The following is a 26741-nucleotide window of genomic DNA, read 5'->3' as shown; positions in this document are numbered from 1 at the left end:
CCTCCTACCGTGCCCCAGCGTGCATGGCAATTCACAGGGATGTCATTGGGCTGGTTGGACTTTTCTGTAGTCTGCTCTTTGGTGGGAATTTTCAGAAACCAGAGACTGGATATAGAAGTAGGCAATATTTGGCTAGACAGAAGCAGAGAGTGATGTTCGCCTTTTCTCATGCTATCCCCTGTGACTGAAACAGCGTCCCTCACTTTCCAGAGTCAAACCCTACCTCAAAACTTGCTTCTTTCCTTGCTGATCCCCAGCCTTCATTCCACACACAGCCCACAAATGTTTATAGGTTAAATTCATTTAAAACAATCCAAAGAGGCACTAATGAGCGGTGTAACTAACACATCACAAATGCACCACAACGCCAATGATATACCTGAAATACCTAGATGATATTTTCATCCTCTGGACAGATGATTTAAACTCCCTCACAGATTTCCACTACAACTATCACTACCTGTCCATTAAATTCTTTCTGGAACACTCCTGCACCAGAATCAACTTCCTGGATACCACAATCAGCTTCAACACTGGAACCCTATAGACAGCTAGATACAAGAAACCCATGGATCACCACACCTCTCTTCACAGATCCAGGAGCCACCCCAGACACACCAAGAAATCTGTTATCTACAGCCAGGCACTCAGATACCACAGAATATGCTCCGAGGAGACAATCTGGGGTATACACTGTAATACACTTAAAACCACCTTCACCAAACAAGGATAGTCCACCAGAGAAGCAGATCATATCGTGGAACAGGCCACCCAAATACCCCAAAAGAACCTGCTCCAATATGGAAATAAAACCCTCTCCAACCACACATTCCTAGTTGTCACCTACCACCCCACACTGGAACCCATACCGGGTGTCATCCAACAACCACAACCCCTACTTGATGAGGACCCCATCCTGAAAGAAATCTTTCCTGAACCTCCTTTTCTGGCCTTCAGACAACCCCCCAGCTTCTCCAGATTCATCATCAAAAGCAAGCTCCTTACAGGCCAGACACACCAACTCGAAGCAGCCCCAGATCCTGCCAGAACAACAGGTGCAAAACCTATAGACATATCTCCACTGCTACAATGATCAACACCTCCCCGACACACCTTTCAAGATCCAGGATTCCTACACATGCCTATCACAACATGTGGTGTACCTCATCCAGTGCATTATGGGTATGGGCTACACAGGGATAAATGCCCTGAGGTGCAGCCCTCCACGCGCACAGGGTCCCAGAGCTCGAGCTCCATCCCAAGCCCAAAGGTCCATACAGCAATCTTTCAGCCCCAGAGCCTGAGCCCTGCAAGCCTGAGTCAGCTGATGCAGGCCAGCGGTGGGTTTTTTGTCCCTGTGCAGACATACCCAAAATGCCCCATTAGCAACTATGTGGGTGAAGCAGACAATCACTACACGCTCAAATGAACTCACGCAGAAAAATGATAAAGGACAAAAGCACCATATCACCCGTGGTTGAACACTTTTCACAACACCATCACTGTGTATCTGACCTCTTAGTCCTTGTTCTCAAAGGAAACCCACACAACACTTTCAAAAAACGAGCCTAGGAGCTTAACTTCATAACTCTGCTAGACACTAAAAATCATAGACTGAATAGAAACACGGGGTTTATATCTTATTACAACAATCTGTAATCCACTCACAACCACTCCTCCAGCTGCCTTTCCACACACACACCCATTCTTGTCCCCCCTATGACTGGAGGGATGTTAATGGGGTCCCTTGAAATATGTGTTAAGTACTTATGCTAAACAATCTATTCCACCTTGCATTTAGCTGTGATACCCCGAGGGCAAGTCTACACTTAAAAATGCACCGATGCAGCTGTGCCACTATAGAATAGTGCTTTAATGAAAGATGCTCTATGTCGACAGGAGAGAGCTCTTCCATGGGCGTAGTTAATCCACCTCCCTGAGAGGCGGTACCTGTGTTGGTGGGAGAAACCCTCCCCTGACATAGTGCTGTTTACACAGAAGTTAGGACAGTAAAACTGTATCATTCATGGGGTGTGGATTTTTCACACCCCTGAGCGACATAGCTATTCTGATATAAGTCTGTAGCGTAGACCAGACCTGACTATGTTTCCCAGACCTGAAAGAGAGCTCTGTGTAAGCTCAAAAGCGTGTCCCTCTCACCAACAGACATTTGTCCAATAAAAGATATTACCTCACCCACCTTGTCTCTCTACACATCATCTGACATTTCATTGTTGCATGCTCAGTCCAGAGTCCCTCGCAATTTTTTTCGTTATTTCTTACTGTGTTAAGTCTGTGTAATTCCCAGCTTGATGAGGAGCCTGGCAGGAAGCTGGACACAGGAGAGGCAGGTAGATTTTGGAATCTGCCTGTGTTCCATTGGAACGTCAGCAAAATTGCACGATCTGTGAAATGTTTCCATTTCACCAATTTGGCAAATTCTGACAAAACAGTGTTTCCTCTGAATCTCTCTGACCAGCTGTAATCAGGACCTGAGGTCTGTGGCTCATCTGAAAGTTAGCACCATCCCCCAAATACCAGGATGGAGCGTTGGTTTAGCAGTGACTCAATGGAAAGGCAGTCGATCACCTACTGCATTACCTGCACAGCCTCCTATGAGGCCTGGTTTTCCCTGAAGGTCTCTCATCTACGTATTACCCAACCTGACCCAGTCTAGCTTATGAGAGCTAATAAGATCACAACGTGTGGCAGTATTGTTGCTGGAAGCACATTGCACTGTGGTGAGGGGGTGGAATTGTAAGTCAGTAATGCTGTAAAAGGATTGCTTCCAGAGACCGGGAGGCCAGGGTGACTGGCAGCACACAGCCTGTGGCTTGACTGTGGGGCTTTGTATTATTACAAATCAGGAAACCAGATACGGGCAAATACCCTCAGGCAAGAGGCTGGAGCTGTGACCCTGTGCTAGTGAATTATTTGATACCTTACTAGGCTTGAAGATGACTAACCAAAGACTAATGGAACACACGGGCATTCAAGAGACTGGGGCTTTGCAACCACCCCAAGACTTATGCTTATTAAGTCCAGAGGGGACTGTTCAATCATTCCTTCTACCCTCTCCTTCTCATGCATGTTCCCCCCAATACTGGAATTCTGCACTCCACCCCCACCCCCCACTGCACACACAGACCAATGCCAGGGTGAACATGTAAAGCCCTGTATTAACTCATCAAATCACACATGGACATGCTCTCTACTCCCTCCAGCAGTGGAACCAGAAGGAAAGGAAATTCACCGTCAGAACCCCCTCTGCTGGCTTAGGACCTCACAAATAGTAAGGCTGGAACACACACCCGGTCAACATAAAAGATATATACTCCTCACACCCATACCATCTTGTCACATAGATACACATACCTGTCCGCCTCATGTACATGCCTCACACTAGGTCCACACCCTCTCACCATACAGATACAATTCTCTCCTCCCCCCACCTTCTTACTCAGTTATAATAAACATCTCCACTGGTACAAATGCATCTTAATCCTCATCCACCCTTGTTGCCCACATATGACATTTCTCTAGGTTCCCAGCATCCTCTCCTCCTGCAGTAGGAACAAAACAACACAGGAAACTGAGACATAGTGTAAAGCACAATTTGATGTGGCTAATTACTTGACAGTGGGCATAAAAGAGGGATTAACTGGTGCCTCAAGGGGCTGTTACTGAATCCTAATCTTATTTTTCCCTCCCCCTTCCCCTTCCACTGCCATCTGAAGTAATGAACTAGTTATAAATATCTAATTAGCTAATTATATGCTGGCCTACATGGAGCATCTTGTGTGATGGAATTCCCTGGACCCCTGGAGGAGGGAGTCTCAGCGGAGGAGGGGGGAGGAAAGTGTGTGTGTGTATGTGCGTGTGTGAGGAGTGGGGGGTGGTGGGAGGGAGAAGGTGCTTGTTTCATGCTCCGAATGATTTCTAGAATTTTGGCATCCTTGGAGACCAGAGGAAATGTAATTAATTTAGCAGCAGAGGGAGGCTGGCCTGACCCTGCCGGTCTGGAAACAAAACCACCAAAATTCTTCACTCAATAATTTCAACAGAAAATTGTTTTGTTATGAAATGTTTGCACTGGTCAGAGGTGCTGTATCGACAGCCCTGAATGCCCTGTTTTGCCAGAAACAGGTTCAGCATGGGCGGCAGCAGTGAAAGCTTCCTTCATACAGTACCCTCCAGTGTGCCTCAGCCCTGTCTTGGAGGGACCACTAGAGAGGAGAACGGAGATTGGTTTCCATGAGCTCTGTGTGGCTCGAAAGCTTGTTTCTCTCACCAACAGAAGTTTGTCCAATAAGAGATATTGCCTCCTCCACTGTGTCTCTTTGATGAGGCTGTCATTGAGAGGGCCAACCCATGCCAGTTTGTTGAGGGGTTTGTGTTTGTGTGGTGTGCATACTCATCCCACAAGGAATTGGGCTCGGACTCATTTCTCACGGGTCACCGGGCAGCCAGCAAGCAGTTATGACTGTTAGTCCCTGCCAGCTGAGGCTGGGGTGGTTGATCTGCATGGATTTCAGGGCTGTGTTTTCAACTCATCGCCCTTCTGTGGGAAAGGAAGAAGATGGAATATTATATAAAATGGTGATTGTGCCAAAAACCTCCTAGGAAGATAGGACTTGCAAGGATCTCCTGGGTCATGGAGTCCAGTCCTCTGCTATTGCAAGCAACCCCATCACAAGCTTATCATCATCCTTCCTTCCTGGGGCTATAATGTGAGGCTCGGGGTAAAGAGGATGTTGAAGAAAAATGGTTTTACCTGTCATTTGGGAGTGGGACCCAGGGGAGCAGTGATCATACCTGAGTGACCCAGCCTGATTTGGACAATAATGAATTTCCAATCTGCCTGTTTTATTTTCATTTAAATTTTTCTCGCTGTCTTTTTTTCCCTCATTTTTCCTTTTACTCTTCTCTCTGCTTCTCCCTTTCTCTCTCTCCATCCCAATCTCTCCTCCTCCTGTTCTGCCTCTTCCCCACCTGCAGGCATGCGGATCCTGGTGAATTTGCTCCTGGACACCCTGCCCATGCTGGGGAATGTTCTGCTTCTCTGCTTCTTTGTCTTCTTCATCTTTGGCATCATCGGCGTACAGCTGTGGGCTGGTCTGCTCAGGAACCGCTGTTTCATGGAGGAGAACTTCACAATGTGAGTGCACGGGAGATAGCTACCCCCTTGCCCTGTCTGCTGTGGATTCCTTCCTTCCCCACCCTACTCTTTACTTCCTTCTCCCTTCTCTCTGTCACTGAAGATTTCCAAAGGCTGTGCCAAGGGTGCTAAAAAATCAAACGCTTCCCCGTTTCCACCCTTTCCCCCAGCCAGAAAGGTTCCTGTTTCCTTACACGCACACACCTTCTGAAAGCTACCTCTGCCTGTGGAAGGGACCTGTCAGCATAGTGGGCTACAGCAGCATTCCTCTTCTGCATCAGCCAGAGCAATCTTCATTTCTGGGATCCCACTGCTACCTCTCCCATCCCCCTGGATTTCACAATATCAGCTTGAACTGTCCCAATGAAAAGAATCTCATCTCTGCAGTCAAGAGGCCCAGTCTTCCATTGCCTTGCACCTTGCAGAGTCACTTCCACCTATGCAAAAGGGATGCAGGATGCCACGACCTTGATACTGAGCTGCCTTCTGCACAAATCAGAATGGGGAGGAGGGCAAAGAGGCCTGCAAACCTTCTTCGCAGCCACCAGACTCTTGGGCGAGCTGGGGACTGGTCCAGCCCTAATTACGTCTGGCTGCCCACAGCCTCAAGCGATCATTCCAGTTGCCAGGAATATTTACGAGAATAGTTAAAGGATTAGAAGACAGGCCTTATAGTGGTAGACCCAAGGAGCTTAATGTATTTAGCTTAACAAAGAGTAAGTTCACTATGGCTTGATCATAGTCTGTAGGTACCTACACAGGGAACAAGTATTTGATAATGGGCTCTTCAAGCTGGCAGACAAAGCTCTAGGCATATGTAGAATGTCAGACAGGATCTCTGAGCTCCACGGCACGTGCTTAAGAGAGATCAAGGTGCTCTACCCAAAGAAGGGAAGGATGGTCCAGTGGGTAGGGCACTGGCTTAGAATGTGAGAGACCCAGCTCTGCCATGGACTTCCTGTATGACCTTGGGCAAGTTACTTAGTCTCTCTCTGTCCTCAGTTCCCCCTCAGTAAAATGTGGATAATAGGACGTTCTTACCTCACAGGGATATGGTGAGGATAAATACATGGTGAGGGGGAGGGAATTGTGAAGTGCTTTGGGATCTACTGATGGAAACTGCCATATAAGAAATAGGCATAATTAGTATTATCTATGGTCAAACAGAGCATGTACAGCTCCATTCACTTCCTCAACTTCTGTGGGTGATCAGCACTCCAGTCATCTTGCATGGGGGGCGGGGGTAGAGCACCAGTGCCTGACTGTGCCAGTGCCAGGCTGCCACAATCCCTCCAGACACTTACAGTCTTCTTTGCAGCTTAAACTGATCTAAGGCTTTAAAATGTCTTAGCCCCTTAAACAAAGCTAAGGCCTTAGATCAGTTTAAACTGCCTAAAGATCTGAAATGTTGGATCAATTTAAATTGTTTAAACATTTTAAGTCCCTGGATCATCTTAGACTGAAAAAAATATTGCAAAAACACAGTTTAGGAGGCAGCAATGGGACTGGAGGGCTAACCAGGGGGTGGAAGCTGCTTAACGCTGTCTTACACTGTGCATTTATAAGGGAAAATGCATAAGCAGGACTTTGTTCTTCTCTCATGTGCACCAGTGTAAATCAGGAGTAACGCCGATGAGACAATGGAATTACACCTGTGCAGAGCTACTGTAGCTGTGAGATGAATCAGACCCACAACCTGCACAACCATCAGATACTAGTTCATCTTTGGCTGACTATTGCTGGCTAAGTCTACAGAGTCTCAGTTTACTAATGATATTAATATGCACTGATATGCCATTATAGATTAGTGTCTATTAGTTATAGAATTAAGAGCTTTTATTTTTTCTTTTTTCCTTTTTTGTTTTTGACACGTTCCCATCCACCACAATATTTAATGCAAAAAAATCTATATTAATGCAACATTCAGATTGTGTATTGTAGCTCTGGGAAGACTGGAAATGCACGAGTTAAGGTTGAATGCAAAATCCTAAATCTTCTCCCTTTCATTTGCTCATTATTGTCTAGTCATAAATTAGGTGAGCACAGATTATTTCAGATACATATGCATTTTGAAGGTTGTAGAACAGATTGTGTTACTGCAGAAATATCATGTGATCTTGAAATTAAAAAGTTCTCTGGAATATTTACACACAAGGGGTCAGAGTTGGTTGTTCAGTTTTAACTTCTTCATTTACTGACTCTTGAGAGCTTAATTGTGCAACTTTAACTATGCATTAACTGGGGGTTTGTACTTTATTATAGAAAGTTTACTGCCAAATGTTATCAAATTGATGGTCACACTCACAGGCACATCACCATGTAGCCCTGTTCATTTGCTTTACATTGCATCAGTTGTAGGCTTTGGTGCCAACTGGGTGGGAGAGCTGACTGCACAAGGTCCCTCCTTGTTCCCGAGAAAATTAAAACTTTCCTTTGGCAGCTGTAAAATCTCCTTCCCATTCCCCAAATCTGCTGGTGGTGGGATTTGTTTTGGGACGGTGCAGTTTGACCCTGAACAGGGCTCTACAAAACCAGGGACCAACTCAAGAAACTTCCCATGTCTCTACTCAGCCCCTCACCAAAATAAATCTGAAGCCCCCTTGTATGCAGATTTCATGCGCCAAAGTGGGAGTTCCCAGTACCACAAATGTCACTAAGGTGCATGTTTGTCACAGTAACTTCATTAGCACGTTTTTCCTCTTCCTAGACAAGGTGACATCATTCTTCCCCCCTACTACCAACCCGAGGAGGATGATGAGATGCCCTTCATCTGCTCCCTGTCAGGAGACAATGGCATCATGGGGTGTCATGAGATCCCCCCGCTGAAGGAGAGGGGCCATGAGTGCTGCCTGGACAAGGATGACTATTATTACTACAACTCCATCCGGCAGGAGTTCAATGTCAGCGGCGTGTGCGTCAACTGGAACCAGTACTACAACGTGTGCCGCACAGGCAATGCCAACCCACATAAGGGTGCCATCAACTTTGACAATATCGGCTACGCCTGGATCGTTATATTTCAGGTAAAATAAAGTTGGCTTCCTATTCTCAATCCAGGTTTGTGACCAGATTCTTCTCTTGCCCCCATACTTTTTCAGCCCCTAATTGAAATGAGTTAGGCTCCACATTCCAACTCTTGTTGTGTTTCTCCCTACGGATTGAAAAGGAGGCTGAATTTGTAAGCCAAAGCTAGGTTCTAAGAACCCACTCCAGGTGGGAACTGAAATCCAGGCCTGTTTCTTCTCCTCCCCATTCCAGAGCCTGTACCCAGAGTTCGAGCCAGAGGGCACAGAAATCCAGTTCAGGTTTTCTTTCTTTTTGTTCCAGGGAAACAAACCATTTGAATGAATATAAATTGGTGACTAGTGCAGTTCCAGATTATGTCTAGACTGCAGTCACGGGGTGGGATTACAGCTCGAGCAGACACACCTGAACTATCGTTAATCTAGCTAGTTCAGATCCTGGAGCTGTGCACATCTGTCAACAAAGTCTAGCTCTGCAAGTAGTTACCCAGGGTTCTGGGTGAGTTAGTACAGCCTTCACTGAAGCCCATGCGGCCACAGCTTCACTGCTACAGTACTTAACTAGTTGGGGTATGTCTACTAGGGCTTCAGTCGCATCCCATGTGTATACAGACCTACTCTTTCAAGCTCTGTTAACATGTCTCTTCACCTAGGAGAATCCCATTGATATTCTGGCCTGGAAATTTGGCCTTCTTGGAATGGATTCATTTTCTCACCTTTGTTGAGGTTTGAATCTCCTGCTCTGCTCACCAGCGTCAGCCTGTGCCACGTGTAGAAATGAATATCCCAGATGTTGAATAAATCCAGTAGTCCCACATCCTATCTCTCTTCTCTTTGCAGGTGATCACACTGGAAGGGTGGGTGGAGATCATGTATTATGTGATGGATGCTCATTCGTTCTACAACTTTATCTACTTTATCTTGCTGATAATCGTAAGTACAGGGTGGCCTCTCACCCTAGTAGAATCCTATTTTATGACTGGGAGTGTTCCAGCTTTTCAAGCCAAGGGTCTGAGAAAGGGCATATATTCTGTAAACAAAAGGTATTGGATGGCGAAGAGTTGTAACCAGTCTAGTCCAGGGAGCTGAGGAATCTAGGTCAGGTTCTCGGCTTCCTGGCGGCTGCATCCAGAGTCTACACCAAAGCATATAAATGCAAGTCAGGTTTTTCTCTTCCTTCCAGAAGGATGCACCCAGAATTTATTCCAGGAGGCACAGAAATCCAGTTCAGGATTTTCTCCTCTTCTTAGGTATCTGCACCCACAGTCCATTCCAAAGGAATCTAGAATCCAGATCAGCTTCTTCTGCCTGGTGGTGCTGCCTGCATCTAGATTCCATTCCAAGTGCACAGAAATCCATTTCCACCTCTTTCACTGTAGATCCTCTTTACACATTTGGCAGTCTAGAGTAGTTCCTCCTATTATTAGTTTATTTCTCTTACAGTAGCACCCAATTGACCCTGTCACAATCAAGTGCTGAGTGACATAATCACCTAAAATAAAAAAAGTCTCTGTCTCAAAGATCTTACAGTCTAACTAGGGGCAGAACATAACAAATTGGTGTAGTGCACAAGGGATGGAGGGGAAGGAGGAAGTGAAGTATGACAGGAATAGGAAAATAAGGTGGTTTATATTAGTTAAATGTACAGTTTGGAAGCTTTATAGGTTTTTGTGTGGTTTTGTTTTAAAGACGTGCTCAAGAACTATTAAGAAACCACTAACAAGCTCGCTGAACTTAATCTCTCTTGGGTTCATACATGCAGAAATTCTGCCTGTCAAGTCATTTATGACACAATCATCACCATGGGATCTGGATTCTGGGTATCTCCTGGTTTCTAAGTTACTGACCACGTGGAGAATACGGAGGAGACAAAAAGAGAAGTAATAAGGGCTGATGGAAAGGGAAAAGAAGGGAATATTTTTACACAAAGCTAGACAAAGCCTGATTGAAGAGCTTCATCGTGGCTGACAGCTGAAAGTGTCGCTTCGCCGTAGCTAAACTTTGGTTCTGTCTGTCTCTTTGAGTTGAGATCCCTTTCTTTCTCCTCTTTCCCTTTATTGCTCAGGAAGTGCCTGTGATCCTTCTCCCTGCTTGGGTCTGAAATGAGCAGGAGCACTGTGAGCCTAAGTGAGAGGATGCATGGAAAGCTGGGTGCCATTGCTTCTTTTGTCCCTTGGGACCTGCAGACATGAACATCCTTGATTTTTTTCAAAAATTATCGTGGAGTCTGGCTACACAGGAACCAGACCCAAGAACAGAGGGGAAGCCCTAAAATGGGTTGTGGTATATATAAAATGTATCTGGGGAAGGCTCCGTCCCACTCCTTGATCACTTCCCTTGTAAGGACCTTAGCCTGTAGCTTCGAAGTCTCAGGGTACATCTACCTTTAGAGCTTGAGGTGTAATTTTCAGCTAAAATAGAGGTAGGCATGCTAGCTGTGATTGCCCTACAACGCTAAAATAGCAGTGTAGCTGCAGGAGCAGGAGCGGCATGATGGGCTAGCCACCAGAAGTTAGGACGTAGGGTCCTGGGTGGGGTCGTGCTCAGGCAGTTAGCCCATCCCAACACACTGTGGGAATTACACTTCTGTTTTTAGTGTGCTTGTGTTACCCACACACCTCCTTGGGTGTGGTGTTCTGACCCATCTAGTGGCACCGTGACCACTTAGAGAGAGAGATTAATGAGTTTGCTCTACAGCAGGGGTTCCCAAATTTGGTTTGCAGCTTGTTCAGGGTAAGCCCCTGACGGGCCACAAAATGCTTTGTTTACCTGAGCATCTGCAGGTTCGGGTGCTTGCAGCTCCCATGGGCCGGGAACGGTGAAACGCAGCCACTGGGAGCTGCGAGCAGCTGTACCTGCGGACGATCCGGTCAACAAAGCGTCTCACAACCCACCAGGGGCTTACCCTGAACAAGCTGTGAACCAAGTTTGGGAACCCCTGCTCTACAGCCTTAGCTAACAGCCAATGGCTCATGCACTAAGATCCAGAGGTCCCAGGTTCGATCCCGCCCACTGACGACCGGGGATTGTTGGTGTTACACTTGCTCAATCAATGCTCGCAGGCCGGTTGAAAGTGTAGATATACCCCAAATGGATGTGAAGTGGAGATGAGACAGACCTAGCTAAGGGCCTATTTTGCACCATTCAGTTGAGCTTGTGAAGGCCCCTGCTACCCACTCCTGCAGGGAAATAGGATCTCAGGAATGTTCTTGGAGCCCATCTGCAGTGGAATTCTCCGCATACACCTGCTTAGCTCATCATCTCATTCAGAATAAAGTGTTTCCACTTGGTGGGGTGCCAGGCCTGGGCTAAGGGGGAATCACCATTGTGTTCTTTTTCTAAACATTCCTCTTTGTTTTCTGGCCTGTTGACCCCATTACACACCCACTAGTGTAGGAACAGAATCCCCAGTGAGGGAAAAGAGAAATGGAAATGGAGAGGGTGTGATGGGTTTGGTCACAGAGACCCCCTTGAGACTGTCATTTGATGTGCTGAAACTACCTCTGAGCCCGTTTTCCCTACCAGTTTGGGATTCCAGAACCCTGCCTTGTTGAGCCACACATACTACTCTGCTGCAACACAGACCCAGGGTCTGAACCACGCCCCCAAAGCTGCAGACTTTAACCAAAACTGCTCAGTAGGTTTCCTATCTCCAGCGCCCAGACACCCAGCTCCCAATGGGATCCAAACCCCAAATAAATCCGGTTACTCTGTATAAAGCTTATACAGGGTAAACTCATAAATTGTCCACCCTCTATAACCCTGATAGAGAGATATGCACAGCCGTTTGCTCCCACAGGTATTAATCATTTACGCTGGGTTAATTAATAAACAAAAGTGATATTATTAAGTATAAAAAGTAGGATTTATGTGGTTTCAAGTAATAACAGACAGAGCAAAGTAAGTTACCAAGCAAAATAAAACAAAACACGCAAGTCAAAGCCTAATACATTAAGAAACTGAATACAGGTAAATCTCACCCTCAGAGATGTTCCAATAAGCTTCTTTCACAGACCAGACTCCTTCCTAGTCTGGGCCCAATCCTTTCCCTGGTATTGTCCTTGTTGGTCCCAGTTCAGGTGGTAGCTAGGGGATTTCTCATGACTGGCAACCCCCTTTGTTCTGTTTTACCCCCTTTTATATCTTTGGCACAAGGCGAGAATCCTGTGTCTCTCTCTCTTTGGGTTCCCACACTTCCTTCTAAATGGAAAAGCACCAGGTTTAAGATGAATTCCAGTATCATTTGACATGTTCACATGTCCTGTGAGACTTCATTACCCACTGGCTGGCACACACAGGTATACAGGAAGGCTTACAAGTAAACAGAGCCATTTACAACCAATTGTCCTAGTTAATGGGAGCCATCAAGATTTTCCAAGCCACCATTAATGGCCCACACTTTGTATAATTACAATAGGACCTCAGAGTAATACTTCATATTTCTAGTTTTAGATACAGGAATGATACATTCACACAAATAGGATGAACACACTCAGTAGAGTATAAGTTTTGTAATGATACCTCACAAGAGACCTTTTCCATAAAGCATATTCCAGTTACATTCTATTTACACTCATAAGCATATTTCCATAAACATATGGAGTGCAACGTCACAGAGGGAAAGCCTATCTTCAGCAAGAAGACAACCGAAAGCTGTCCCCATTCCCATTAGCATTGTGTACTGATGGGCTGAAGCATGGGGTAGGGGAAAGCATGGATTCAGGGAGGTATTTTTTCTTTGAGGGGCTCTGTTTATGGTTGGAGGAAGGAGAAACCAAAGGATGGGTGCAGGTCTATCATCCTCTTCAAATCTAATAGACTTCTAAAAATCTAGAGGCAGGATCCCTTAAAATGGTGGGACAGCATCTCCCCACCCCACCCCCAAAATGGAAAGTGGTCTGCTGAAGTCTCCACCCTAGCACCCTTTGGTAGAATTCCCCTGTCACCCCCAACAAGAAATGATGTGTCTGAAGCAGTTTGTCCAAGAAACAGCTCCCAAAGGGGCAAACCGAACCCTCTGTGTTTGCTATGAGTTTGAAACAATTTTCTTTGCCTCACAATTCATTAATTTCCCCACTGGAACAGACATTTTGGCCCCATTTTCACCTGAATTTAACCATGTTTGTACAGTGTAACTAAGGACAGAATTTAGCCTTGTGTCCACAGCTGCAATTCCTACTGAGGTAAGCAGGAGTTGTGCATGCCTTTCTAAAGGCAGAATTTAAATGTGGGGGCTGGTTCCCTCTGAGTAAATTCAGATGCTCCCAAACCACCTGGATGTTACAGGTGAACGTTCTGTCCCTGGAAGAGGAGGTGGGAGGTGTCTTGCCAATTTAAGATTAACTCGCAGTGATTTGAACTTTGTCTCTGCATTTTTACAGTCATCTGAAACCCTCAATTAAACACTCAGCCTGAGACTGTGCAGCTGAATGCCATTGATTTTTTTTCTATGCACACCCCACTCATGTTTTTTTTTTTTTTTTTTGGCAGGCATGGCCTCTGATGAACCACTGGTTAGTGCTGCTCAGCACAAAGACCCAAGGCCAAATTAATTTCTGGGGTAATTCCATTGCCTTCAGTGGAATTACACCATGGATGGACTTGATCCCATGTCATCATCTCTGCTTGTGTAGAGTACCCTGTAGCAAGGGAGTAGTCTCAGCACACCCCACCCCACGGCACGGCACTGCCATCACACCATCTCAGTGCCCCCTCTTGGGTCTCCAATCCATTCACATGCAGGCAGAAGTTTTAATAACATTCTCCTTCTTGGGGTCTAATTTATTAAGACCTCACAAAACAATCCTCTGGCCCTTCCACCCTCCAGCCCTTCCTTCCCTGGGTCTTCAGGCCCCAGCTCTCTCTCCACTCCCCAGCTCCCTCTGAGCAGGGAAGCTCTGCGGATGCTACTCCAGGCCATGTATCTCTTTGGGGAGACCTCCCTCTAGGTCTTTTCCAGCCCTGGTCCCTGGGCTCAAATTCTTTCTGTTGGGAAAGAGTCTCCACAATCCCAAATTGGGGCTATGCTATAATCCAGGCAGGCTTCCCCAACCCACCCTCATCTTAGTTCCACCAGAAGAACCTTCTCTTCTTCCTCCCCCATAAAGCACACATGGCTCTCACTTGGGACAGAGCTAAGTGCACTTCTCTTTAATCCTCAGCAAGTGGCCACGTGGCTCAGGCACCAGGAGTCATTCCCAGTTTGATCTGGTGATCCAGCTCAGGACGTCCTGTTCTTAAAGGGGCCATGCCTTGGAACAGGGTTGACTCTGTACCCTCCCATCCCCCACTACCCTTAAAGGAGACAGACCACTCTGTGAAATGCACCATTCACACTCAGTAAATAATAACTGTCAGCCTCCTTGCCAAAGGCCTCGTGGGCAATATGTATGCGGTGAGTTAGGCACTTAACAGAAAAAGACCGCAGGTTCTTGATGCCTGAAGCTGCTAGTTTGAAAATCAGAATTGAGCCCAACGCACCCTTTGACTCTTCTGTGTGTCCTTAGACTTTCCTGTTGTCCTAGGAATAAAACAAACACATGCAATCATATTTAATGACTTCAGCAGAGTGGTTCATTAGCTGGTGGTCCAGTAGCTATATCCAGTCCTCCTCCTCCTCCTCCCCCTTCCTTTTGATTTTAGATGAGCTCCTGGAGGAAGGACTGCTTTGCGGCACAGGATTGGCTACAGGAGATCTGAGTTCTATTCATGACTCTGACGTAGTCATACTTTGTGACCTTGGACAAATCGCTTCACTTTTCTGTGCCTCCGTTTCTCCATCTGTAAAATGGGGATAAATCTTCCTTTCCACCCCACCCCGCCCAGTTAGTTTGTGCAGTTCCTAGACAGCACAGTGAAGGACACCATAGAAATGCCTATTAAAAAAACAACAACTCTTCCCAAACTCCACACACTGGTTCATTCCATATGAGGGGAGGGAGACAATGTAAATGGAAGAGCGTATGTGTGGTGGGGAGGGCATGTCTGAAGGAGATTTGGACTCCCACTCACTCATCAATGAAAACAAGATGAGAGTATGAACTACCCAGAATCCTCTGGGGGAAAAGGATCTGAAGCAAACAGCAGTTTCCTTTTTTTCTCCCCTCCTTTCTAGGCCACACAAAAAATCTGAAGGGCAGATGGGCTGAAGTAGGGGAGGGCTCTGTGGATGAAGGGGAATGGATTTAGCTCAGTCTTCTCCACAGGTCGCATCCAGGGTCCATTTCAGATGAGCACAAAAATCCAGTCAGAGTTCTAAAACAATCCCTCTTTTTAGCACTGACATATCACAGTTCACAACTCTTTGGAGAGGAGGTCCCAATCATGTTGGAACAGTGTTCAAAACGAGTGGTTAAAAGTCCTAGTGTGGACTGGATTTGCATTCCTGTTGAATTTTTATCCCCATCCCCGCAGTAAAGTATTGATCCCATTATGGAGATTCAGTTTGATCCCACAATGGAGATACTTAAAACTGATATTGTGATTTTTATCCATACATCTCCAATCATTCAGCATTATTGTCTCCATTTTAGGGATGGGAAAATTGAGGCATAGCTAGATTAAAGGAGATCTGCAAATGAATAAAACAGGGTGTCTGCCTTTTTTGGCTTTAGTAGAATGGATAATGAAGGCCTGAAACATTTTATTTAAAAAATGAAGGGTTCTGCTTGTTTTTACATTAGCAATTGAGAGCCTGTCTAGACTGGAAGACTCTCATGATTCGGGGACTAATGAAAATAGGACATCACAAGAGCCAAGAGAGTGAAAGTTGAGCAAGGAAGGGATTTTTGGTCAGACTGTTTAACGCTCTTCGTTTTTTATTTGTTTTTGTAAATATCTATTTGATTTCAGTGCCTAGTTAACATTTTGGAGAAGAGCCATCTTTGTTAAAGATTCAGCATCCCCATACTTTCAATTAAGATGAGAGAGTTAGGATCAAATATGCTCTGAGACTGCCAACAAGTCCTCCAGAAGTACTAGGGAAGAGCAGGGATGACATTCCCAATTTTCCTAAAGTAAAAACCAAGAAGGGAAAAGAAACCAAAACACTTCTTCTTTTATACGTCAAAAAGAAGAAAGCTTAGAGCAAAAATCCAATTTTTATAAAAGCCTTTGCAGGTCATCTTTAAGTGACTTGCCCAAGGTCGCACAGCAAGTCAGTGGCAGAGTCGAGCATAGAGCCCAAATCTCCTGACTCCCAGCCCACTGCGCAAGCCACTGAGCCACATAGAGAAAATCACATCAAGGGAGTTGTCCTCAGAAAAAAGGTGAGCCAGGCAAGGTTTCCTTTGAGGACTGAAGTCCCACCTTCTTGTGCAGAATCTCACCTATCCCTATTTTTAACTTCTCTCTTTGTCCTGTTTTATTTTCCCCTTCCCCTTTCTTTTCCCTCCTTTCTTTCTCTTTGCCCCACGCTTTTTCTCTCCCTCTCTCTCTCACTTTTTTCCTCTTCCTTCATTGATTGTAGGTGGGCTCTTTCTTCATGATCAACCTGTGCCTGGTGGTCATAGCCACTCAGTTCTCTGAGACCAAGCAACGGGAGCACCAGCTGATGCAGGAACAGCGAGCGCGGTACTTGTCCTCCAGCACCGTAGCCAGCTACACTGAACCAGGAGACTGCTACGAGGAGATCTTCCAGTATGTCTGCCACATCGTGCGCAAAGCCAAGCGTCGCACACTTAGCCTCTACAACAGCCTGCAGGACCGACGCCAGGGCCGGATGGAGCCAGGCAGTACCAAGCTTGGTGTGAATGGGAAAGGACAGAGACGCTACAGTAAGAATCCCATGGGCAAAGCTGGGAGTGTCAGTAGAAGAAGTTTCAGAGTGGTAGCCATGTTAGGCCTGGTCTACACTGGGGGCGGGGTTCGAACTAAGGTACGCAAGTTCAGCTACGCGAATAGCGTAGCTGAACTCGAAGTACCTTATTTCGAAGTACTTACCCGTCCTCACAGCGCGGGATCAAAGTCTGCGGCTCCCCTGTCGACTCCGCCACCGCCGTTCGTGGTGGTGGAGTTCCAGAGTCGACGGGAGCGCGTTCGGAGTTCAATATATCGCGTCTAGATGAGATGCGATATATCGAACTCCGAGAAGTCGATCGCTACCCGCCGACCCGGACGGGTAGTATGGACGTACCCTTAGTCTGTATCCACAAAAAGAACAGGAGTACTTGTGGCACCCGAGAGACTAACAAATTTATTTGAGCATAAACTTTCATGGGCTAAAACCCACTTCATCGGATGCAAGCAGTGGAAAATGCAGTAGGAAGATATATATACACAGAGGACTTGAAAAAATGGGTGTTGCCATACTAACTATAACGAGAGTAATCAGTTAAGGTGGGCTATTATCAGCAAGAGAAAAAAAAACTTTTGTATCAGTTCAGAATTAATATGAGGCACTAGGAATTGGACAGGAGCATGGGGGAGGCAGGCAATGCATCGGAATAGCAATAGGTGTTGCTGGCAGGAATTGTGTGGGAAAGCCAGATCTAGCATTCCAGGGGCTGCTGAATGGTAGGATTGGGAGGTATCAACAGGTTCTTGTACAGGGTTCCAGATCTGGACTAGCAGAGGGTATTGCAAATTGGATTAAGTGCATTAGCAGAGTGGGAGAGAGGGGAATTGAGCTGCTTAAGCAGACCCTGTGGGAGCTCAAGATGAAGGAACAAAGATCCTGCAGATCAGGGTTGAGGTGTTTTTGCAGTGCAGTGGTGGGGAGTATCACAGGGCCAGAATAAAAAGAAATGCTGAAGTCCACAGTTTTGAGGCGTATTGGCAGAATTGGGGGGGAGGGGGAGAGGACAGCGTAATTTTTGAAGGGCCAGTGGAGACATTTTTTGAATGTGTAAAATGAGACATGAGGTCCAATTGTATAATTCAAATTGCAGTTCTAGTCTGAAGAGTGACAATAAAAATGGCTTTATGGGTTCTATGTTAATTGTCTCAAAGGCTTCTGTATCAAGTGAATTCACTTTCCAAGTGAAGAGATAGAATGTCTAACTGCCAGCCTTGCAGGCCCCGCCTTCCACTTTTGCACCTGTTCACCAATAATAAAGTTTCTGCAACTGGCAATTTGTTGTACCACTGGACTCTGACTCACTCTTGCATAGCTGTGTTGGCTCCCCAGAGCTAACAGGAGGAAAAAGGAATAAAAACTTTGTTAGGTCAATAAAGCCGACAAATCTGATCTCATACGCACAGTGTCGTGTGCAGTAGCTCCTCGCTTAACGTTGTAGTTCTGTTCCTGAAAAATGCGACTTTAAGCGAAACGATGTTAAGCGAATCCAATTTCCCCATAAGAATTAATGTAAATGGCGGGGGGGAGAGGTGTTAGGTTCCAGGGAAAATTTTTTCACCAGGCAAAAGACTATATATACACACACACATATACACAGTATAAGTTTTAAACAAACAATTTAATACTGTACACAGCAATGATGATTGTGTGACGTGGTGGAGTCAGAGGGTGGAAGAGGGTGGGATATTTCCCAGGGAATGCCCTACTGCTAAATGATGAACTAGCACTGGGCTGAGCCCTCAAGGGTTAACATGTTGTTAATGTAGACTCATAGTCTACAAGGCAGCACGAATGGAGGGACGGGAGACAGCATGGCAGACAGAGAGACACACCGTGTGTGTGTGAGAGAGATGTGCATTGCCCCTTTAAGGATGCTGACCCCATTCTAAGTTCATTGTCTTTTTAAGTAGATCAGCAAGTTGAGACAACAGCTGCTGCCAGCAAGTTCCCTCCATCCTGAGGCCAGTCATGCCCTCCCCCTGCTCTGTGGAGATGGGGTAAAGGAGCGGGAGGAGGGGGACACCCTGACATTAGCCCCCCTCTCCCACCCCCCCCACTGCACAGCAAGCAGGAGGCTCTCGGGAGCAGCTCCAAGGCAGAGGGCAGGAGCAGCACACGGCAGTGGGGGGAGGGACAGCTGAACTGCTGGCAACTGCTAGCCTGCTGGGCGGCTGCTGCACAGGGAACTTAGGGGAGTGGGGAGCTTATAGGGGGGCTCCCGGTCCACCCTGGTTCCAAGCCCCCACCAGCTAGCTCCAATGGGCTGCTCTTTCTGCAAGCAGTGGATAAGCAGGCAGCTGCCAAACAATGTTATAAGGGAGCATTGCACAACTTTAAACAAGCATGTTCTCTAATTGATCAGCAACGAAACAACGTTAACTAGGATGACTTTAAATGAGGAGTTACTGTATAAAGAAATGCCATTTTCAAAGTCACTCTTCTGGCTCTTTAAGATGCTGTCAAAGCGTGGGTTCCTAAATCAGGGGGCCCAGTTCTGCCTTTAGGCACTCCATGCACTCTCATTGACTTTAAGGCCAGAAGGGACCGTTGTGATCATTTCGTCCAATCTCCTGTGTGACACAGGTCACAGAATTTCACCCACTGATTCATGCAGCGGAGGAAATAATTCTTCCCTACGGTGTGAGTGAATTGTGTTGAGCCTAATCACTTGTGGCTGAACTAGAGTGTATGTTTTACAGAGGCATCCAATCTCAATTTAAAGACTCCAAATGATGATGAATTTACCACTTGCCTTGATATGCTGTTCCAGTCTTTAATCATCCTCACGGTTAAAAAGCCTGGCTTTCCACTTTCGGTGCCTTCTTGCTATTTAAGCATCCAAGTGGTACACTGATTTGTATGCCTTATTTGAAAATTGAGACCTGTTCCTTTAACTGCAATGATTTGTTTCCCCAGGGCATTGCCAGAAACACAACTCTCTCGAATACACTCCTCATGCCCTCATCCAGCCCATTGCTGTGACCCTGACCTCTGACCCCAACAACTGCCCCAGATGTCACAGGGTGCAGCGTGAGGCAGCCCGGAGGCTCTCCATCCTGGACAGTGCTGATTCGGACCAGGAGGAAGGAGGGGCCAGTGAAGAGCAAGGAGAAGGAAGAAGAGGAAGCGAGGGTGCCGCAGATCTGGAGAAGGAGGAAGAGGAGGGGGAAGAGGGCGGATGGCTGAGGCTCTGTGGTGACCTGTGGCGAGAAGTGAGGGTCAAACTAAGGGGGATTGTGGACAGCAAGTACTTCAACCGTGGGATCATGATAGCCATCCTAGTAAACACCATCAGCATGGGCATTGAGCACCATGAACAGGTAACACACCCTTGTGGGGAAGTGGGCACCTTAAACCCTATCGGCCACGATAATATCCAGCAACTTAGAATGGAGGGGGTGGGGGGCTCTAGCACTGTGGGTTGCCTGGGGTACAATCAGGCAGCATGGGCCTGCCAAACCACATGGTCTAGACCTGAGCTGCATCCAGTGGTGGGTCTCCTTGGGCAGCATCCAAAGTTGAATGACCCGGTGAGGACCTGAGGAGAGGCTCTTGGGTCACTTCCTCTTGACATTAAATCTCTCCTCTCCCTCCTTTTGTTATTGTTTATTGAGTGCCAACAGTGAGCTTGATGTTGTATAAATCTCTTAAGGACACATGGACCCTGCCCCAAGGAGCTTACAACCTAGCGGAGGTGGAGAGAAAACGATTTGGACACGTGATAGCACATGGGGTCCCATCATGGGTTTGAGATGGAGTAAGGACCGTGCAGGGGCTATCCTGTGCCTGCTTCTGAACTCAGTCGTGTTGGCCATGGCCATCTTTTTTCCGTTCATCTCCTTTTGTTCCTTCTGCTTCTCCCTCTCTGATCTGTTTCATCCCCTACTTTTCTTTCTCTCCTTGTCTCCTTTATCCCTCTCTTTTCCCTTGTCTTTTCCACTCCCCCATCTCTCTCCCTCATTTCTCTCTTCATTAGCTGACTGAATCCTTAGTCTGTTTGGTTTAGTTTAATGTGCTCTCTAGGGATGTCACAGAGACTTCACCAGCATCTGAATTCAAATCCATCAGCTAGCTAGACTTTCCAGCTTAATTAAGAGATGCACAAGCACAGTCTATCTCTGGAGAAGGACTGAGGAAAGCTGGTGAGTCTTGTGGTTACTACAACCAAGAATCTTCCCATTCCCTTAGAGGGGCCTGAGCCCCTCTGTAGGTCTGGCAGCATCAGTTAACAGGTGGATCATGACATGGAAAGCAACTGTCTATCTAGGTATGTGTATAGCTGTCATCACTAGAGGTCCCCAAGCACCTCACAGTCATTAATGGATTTTATCCTAACAGCACCCCTGTGAGGTAGAGAAGGGTTATCATCCCCTTACAGATGGGGAACTGAGGGACAGGGTAGATTAAGTGCTCTTCCCAAAGCCACACAGGAAGTCTCTGGCTGAGCCATGAATTGATCTCCAAGCTCCTCCGTCCTCATCCAATACCCTATCCACTAGACTGTGTTTCCTACCCTAGCCAGCCTCTGATAGGAGTAGGAGTAGCCACAGTTTGATCCCAGAGTAAAAACTGCTCTGGGCACCTCAGTACCAGAAAAATGATGTTGAGCTGCAGGCTGCTCAGAGGCGAGAAATACAAATTACTAGGAGACTGGAGGGACTGAATCATGAGAAAAGATTAAAAGAGCTAAATCTGTATCACTTAGCTAAACTTAGCACAGGACAACATGATCACTGGCCACAAGTGTTCAAAGGGTGTAAAGACCAATCAGGGCCATATCTTCCTGTGTATCGGTACAGCACGCAGCACGATGGGATCTTCACTGTGGCCTCTGGGTGTTACCATAATATAAATAATAAATACTATTAATAATACCTTCCTGAAGTGAGATTTATTAGACTATTGACTGATCTGCCCAGGATACTGATAGAGACCCCATCATCTAAACTGTCTAAAAGTGGACTGAGACAAAAAATTGTGAAGTCCTGAATTGGATGTGGGATGGAGATTGGACTACATGTGACCAAATCAGTGTTTTCCATCTCTAATTTCTATGATTCTCCAGTTACTGTTGGGTTACTTTGATGTAATTTACAAATATGACCAGACTAGAGAAATCTCTCTATTATATTCATAAGGTACTTATCACCCTGATATCTGAGTACTGATATATGGTGCTGGTCTTATGATCCCACGGGGAGTCACCCCAGTAAGATTTCTGCATAATTGCCAATTTAGACCTGTGGGGAGAAATTTGCTGTATGGACAGGTCATCTGATATATTACAGGTGTTCTTGCACCTCCTTCTGAAGCATCTAGTGCTGGTCCCAGTCAGAGAGAGAATATTGGACTAGATGGACCCTAGGGTCTTATCCAGGATAGCAATTTCTTTGTTCAAGGAAGGAAGGGTGGGTGGGTGGGTGGTAGTGGTGGGGAAGTCAAGACCAAATAGCTGCTCTCCTTCATCCCAGCTCCATCATCTGATCATTAAGGGAGGGCTCCAAATGAAATCAGCTTCCCCCAGCATAGAAGTGGTCTACATTGTTTCACACATCTGCTTAATCCTAGTAGGGAGAGAGGGTTCACTGCCGTGGGAATCTGAATCAGATAGTTTCATGGATTTGGAAAGAAATCCAGATTCAGGATAGACAAACTAGTTCTGATACAAGAAAAAGTGGCCCGAACCATGACTCCCCCATTCACATCTGACTGCTTCCTTCCCCTTCCCCCACTCGGGCCCCAACACTCCATACTTAGGAAAAGTTCAGTTCAAGTGTTTCTCCCCAATGTTCATGCGTGAGACTTGTGCATTCTCTGAGCTGGCAATCGTGTGTGTGAGACAGAGAAAACAGGCTTCTGCGCTGGGGAGATTTCTGATACTCCCTGCTTCTGGGTAGGCAGGAGATGATGAATTGCAGACCTTTCCTCGGGGCTTTGTCAGTTTTTCTGACTCTGGAAAGAGCCAGGAAGCCTGGAAATGGCTCAAAAAGGAAAGTGGAACTATGTTTTTGTTAACCCCCCCAAAAAGTTGTGGGGGAAAAAATGGCGGGCTGCTATTTATTTGATCCAAAGCCGTTTTCTACAACCCTGCGTTAACCAGTTGGTTGTGGTTATTTGTGTGGGAGCAGCCGGAAGGAGAGTGATTGGCTTCCTTTCAGTGTCCCCCCCCCCATCAAGATTACCCTTCCTCTGCCAGAGAGAAGCTCCCTGCCCCCCAATCTCCCCCCCCACACACACACACTGCCCCAGCCATCAGCTGTGTCCGCTGTCAGTCACAGTTAAGCTGAAAACCCATGATGGTATTGCTAGTCCCAGATGTGTTGGAAGAGGATGGGGGCCTCTAGCCCCACCAACAGCACCTTGGGCTCAACGCTAATGGTTCTTTTCACTCTGGCTAATTATCTGTCTCTCCAGAAATAGCTGCAATGCAGGGTCTGTCTTTGCTCTAGGAGTGTGTTGCCTCAGGCCTCATGGATCCAGCTGGCTCCTCTCCCTCCCTTTATCTCCTTTTCTTTTTCCACTTTTTCGTTAATCTTTCTCTGCATCTCTCTTTCTCTTCTTTTCTGTCCTCTCTCTTTTCTCTCCTATTCCTTCACCATCTCTCCTTCTTCCTGTTTTTGGCGGTATGGAACTGTTTTGTTTTTTCCTCTTTCCTTTTCTCCCCTTATCTCACCCTTACTATTCCCCCCACCCCTTTCCCTTCCTCCCTTCCTTATCCTCTCTCTGGGAAGAATGCTTGGGGGAAGGAGGTGAGTGATGGCCCATTAGAAAAAGATTAACAGGTGTGGGCTTGACTAGAGAAACAGATGTCAGGGAGGGGAGGAGGGCTGGAGAGAACAGGTGACCTTTTCCTTAGGAGAGATGCAAGCATGACTTTTAAAACATCAGTTGCGCCCTACAAGACAGCGAGCGAGCGGATGCGTGGACAGCAGAGAGAAGGCTAATCCACCATTATACCCTGTCGTCTTTTTACATTCTTCATCCGCACTGACATAATCATTTGATTCATGCTGAAATTGGTGTCTCTGTTTAGCATATGGGCCTCTCATTCCCTGCTAGTGTCATTACTGCCTGGCTTTGAGGTTATCTTCATCTCTGTCCTCTCTGTGCTCTCTCTTTCTCTCTCTCCCTAGTTTTTCAGGACCTGTTTTGTTATTCAAATGTAATTATGGATGGAAATTGAGCCTCCTCCCCTTTTATTTTGATTTTAGAGAAACTGGCAGTGATAAAATTCTGTGGCATGGGGAGATCCTGCAATTTCCCCTTCCCCCAGCCAGAATGAAATCAAAGCCAGGTCCTAGTGAAGAAGGGGAAAGGTAGCGGTGCTGAGAAGAGAAAGTGTTGAGTGAAGAATTGGTTTTGGTCAGCATGTGTCAAATGCAGTACAGGCACACAGATGGTTGGGGTGTGAGGCTGGCTTCAGTAACTGGAATGAAAGCTTAGTTAGAAAAGGACATGGAGGGTACGGTTGCGACGGGCTGCACCCCCTGGGATGTCACCTGTTGTGCGGGGATGCCACTGAGTCAGACTGTTCTGCCAGCCTGGGCCCCCTTTTACCTGGTCTTGGCTCCCCAGCCTTTTCCAGCCAAGCACACAGGCAGGGTCACACCCAGCTACACAGAGAGACAGAGGTCCGCTCTGGGAAGGCTCAGTTTAAGGGGCTTGCCACCGCCCCAGATGTCCACCCAAAATTATATGAAATTTGCCTTTTCCTTCAATGTGGAGGAGGATATGCACAATTCATCACCCCCCCTCCCCCAGTTAGAAATCACATAAACTGGGTTATATTATAAACCAGAAAAAATGTATCAACTATAACAGGTGTATTTTAAGTAGTTTAGGAGGTAGCAGACAGAACAAGGCAGATTACTAAGAAAATAAAACAGAGCATGCAAACTAAGCTTAATACACTAAAGGAGCTGCTTACATGTAAGTTCTCACCCTAAATGTGCTGCTAATAATCTTCTTCACAGACCAGACACTCTTCCGGCCTGGGTCCAGTTCTTTCCCCCAGTTCAGTTTTAGATGTTTCCAGCAGTCATCTTGGGCAGGGCAGCAGGGGAGAACTGATGACCTGGATTACCTCACTCCCTGCCCTTAAATAGGATTTGCATAAAGCGGGAGTCCTAGTCTGACCCCCCCATCCCCAGCTTCTCGTGGAAAAGTACAGAATTCGAGATGGGATCCAGTATCAGGTGACATGGTCACATGACTCCGTAAGGCCCCTCTAGCCATTCTTCACAGGCTGACCCACAGGTTCACAGGAAGACTAAGCTCTTTTACAGTCTATTGTCTCTTGCTGATGGGCCATCAGCACTGTCCAGCTTTTTCATTGTTATACCTGAAGTGTTAGCAGGGGGTGTCACCCAAAATAACATCGTTGAAATATAGATACATAGTCAATATTCCTAGCTTCAGATACAGAAATGATACAAGCATACAAATTAGATAATCGCATTCAGTAAATGACAACCTTTCCAATGATATCTTGTATGAGCCATCATGCGTAAAATAGATCTGTTATGTCATATTCATATCATAAGCATATTTTCATAAAGAATATGGTTGGGGGTGGGGGCTGGCTTCAGTAACCGGAATGAAATCTCAGTTAGAAAAGGACATGGAGGGTACAGTGACTTGGGAGCAGGTTCCAGTCCATTCATTTACTTGGGATAAGAACAATTAGAGTTGGATTTTTGTGCCTCCTGGAATGGACTCTAGGTGCAGCCCGTGGGAGGAGGCAGGAGGGAAAGAACCAGAACTGGATTACTGTGTGTGTGCGTGTGAGCACCCCTTCCCCCAATGTACTGCTGGTACAGCCTGTGGGGAAGGGAGGAGACCTCATTCTTTTCTTAATTTAAGCACCTTTCCTTTAAAAGGACAGTAACCCTGCCATTGTCATGATCAATAAAAAAGGTGAGTCAATGAGTCTCCTCCACACGGAGCACCATGGGGCAGTGCTGACTTCAGTGGAGAACGTTTGCTTAGGCCTGGGTGGAGTCCCCGTCTCCATTTCCGATGGGCTCCCCTAATTTCACAAGTGCCTGTCCTCTCTTATCACCACCAGGGGGCGCCAGCAATCTCTCTGTCACTAATTTTGTGTGATGTCAGAATTATGACCTGGCATTTATGGGTAGCTCAGCCCCACATGAAGGAAGAGGCTAGCCACATGACCGACTGATCCAAGTGGATCTGTGATGGACACCCGACGTGTGTGGGAGGGGACCTGTGTACACTAGAGAGTGAATGCTGCTGCCCCCTGGTGGACAGAATGTGTTAGGCTTGCTCATTTCAGTTCCCTCTAGGACTGGACTAGGGGGAGCTGCTCCTTTAGGGATGGAAAGGAGGGGAGCGTGGGTGGAATCAGACTTCAGATATGTAATCCTATCCTGGGGTATGTCTATACTAGCTGCCAGATCGGCTGGCAGCAATTGATCCAGCGGGAGTCAATTTATCGTGTCTAGTCTAGACGTGATAAATCGACCTCTGAGCGCTCTCCCTTCGACTCCTGTACTCCACCGCCGCGAGAGGCACAGGCAGAGTTGATGGGGGAGCAGCAGCAGTCGACTCATTGCGGTGAAGACACCACAGTAAGTCGATCTAAGTACGTCGATTTCAATTATGTTATTCACGTGTAGACCAGGCCCTGGATGGATTGTACTGACATATACATGAGGAGTCTGACTTTCCTTTCATGTTGGTGACACTTTGGTTGCTTGTCATGCCATTAAAGTCTCATTGAAGTATGTGTGACAGAGCAAAA

At 46.6% G+C, this 26741-nt stretch overlaps 1 protein-coding gene across 10 annotated transcripts in view; it reads left to right on the top strand.

Moving 5' to 3' along the window:
• CACNA1I (calcium voltage-gated channel subunit alpha1 I) overlaps window positions 1-26741 on the top strand; it is a 126950-nt gene that overhangs the window by 52190 nt on the left and 48019 nt on the right. For 8 of the 10 annotated variants that reach the window (XM_044985137.1, XM_044985153.1, XM_044985123.1 and 5 more), the window contains 5 exons: window positions 4999-5158; window positions 7866-8181; window positions 9022-9114; window positions 16649-16955; window positions 19895-20298. In XM_044985137.1, the coding sequence (XP_044841072.1) occupies window positions 4999-5158; window positions 7866-8181; window positions 9022-9114; window positions 16649-16955; window positions 19895-20298 (1280 nt within the window). The remainder of the gene's footprint in view (window positions 1-4998; window positions 5159-7865; window positions 8182-9021; window positions 9115-16648; window positions 16956-19894; window positions 20299-26741) is intronic. The other 2 variants (XM_044985144.1, XM_044985159.1) reach the window with 2 other exon arrangements.

Source organism: Mauremys mutica, chromosome 1, assembly GCF_020497125.1.
Source record: "Mauremys mutica isolate MM-2020 ecotype Southern chromosome 1, ASM2049712v1, whole genome shotgun sequence".
Taxonomy (NCBI): domain Eukaryota; kingdom Metazoa; phylum Chordata; order Testudines; family Geoemydidae; genus Mauremys; species Mauremys mutica.
Note: the sequence above shows the minus strand (reverse complement) of the source record. Positions and strands in the feature narration are given on the sequence as shown.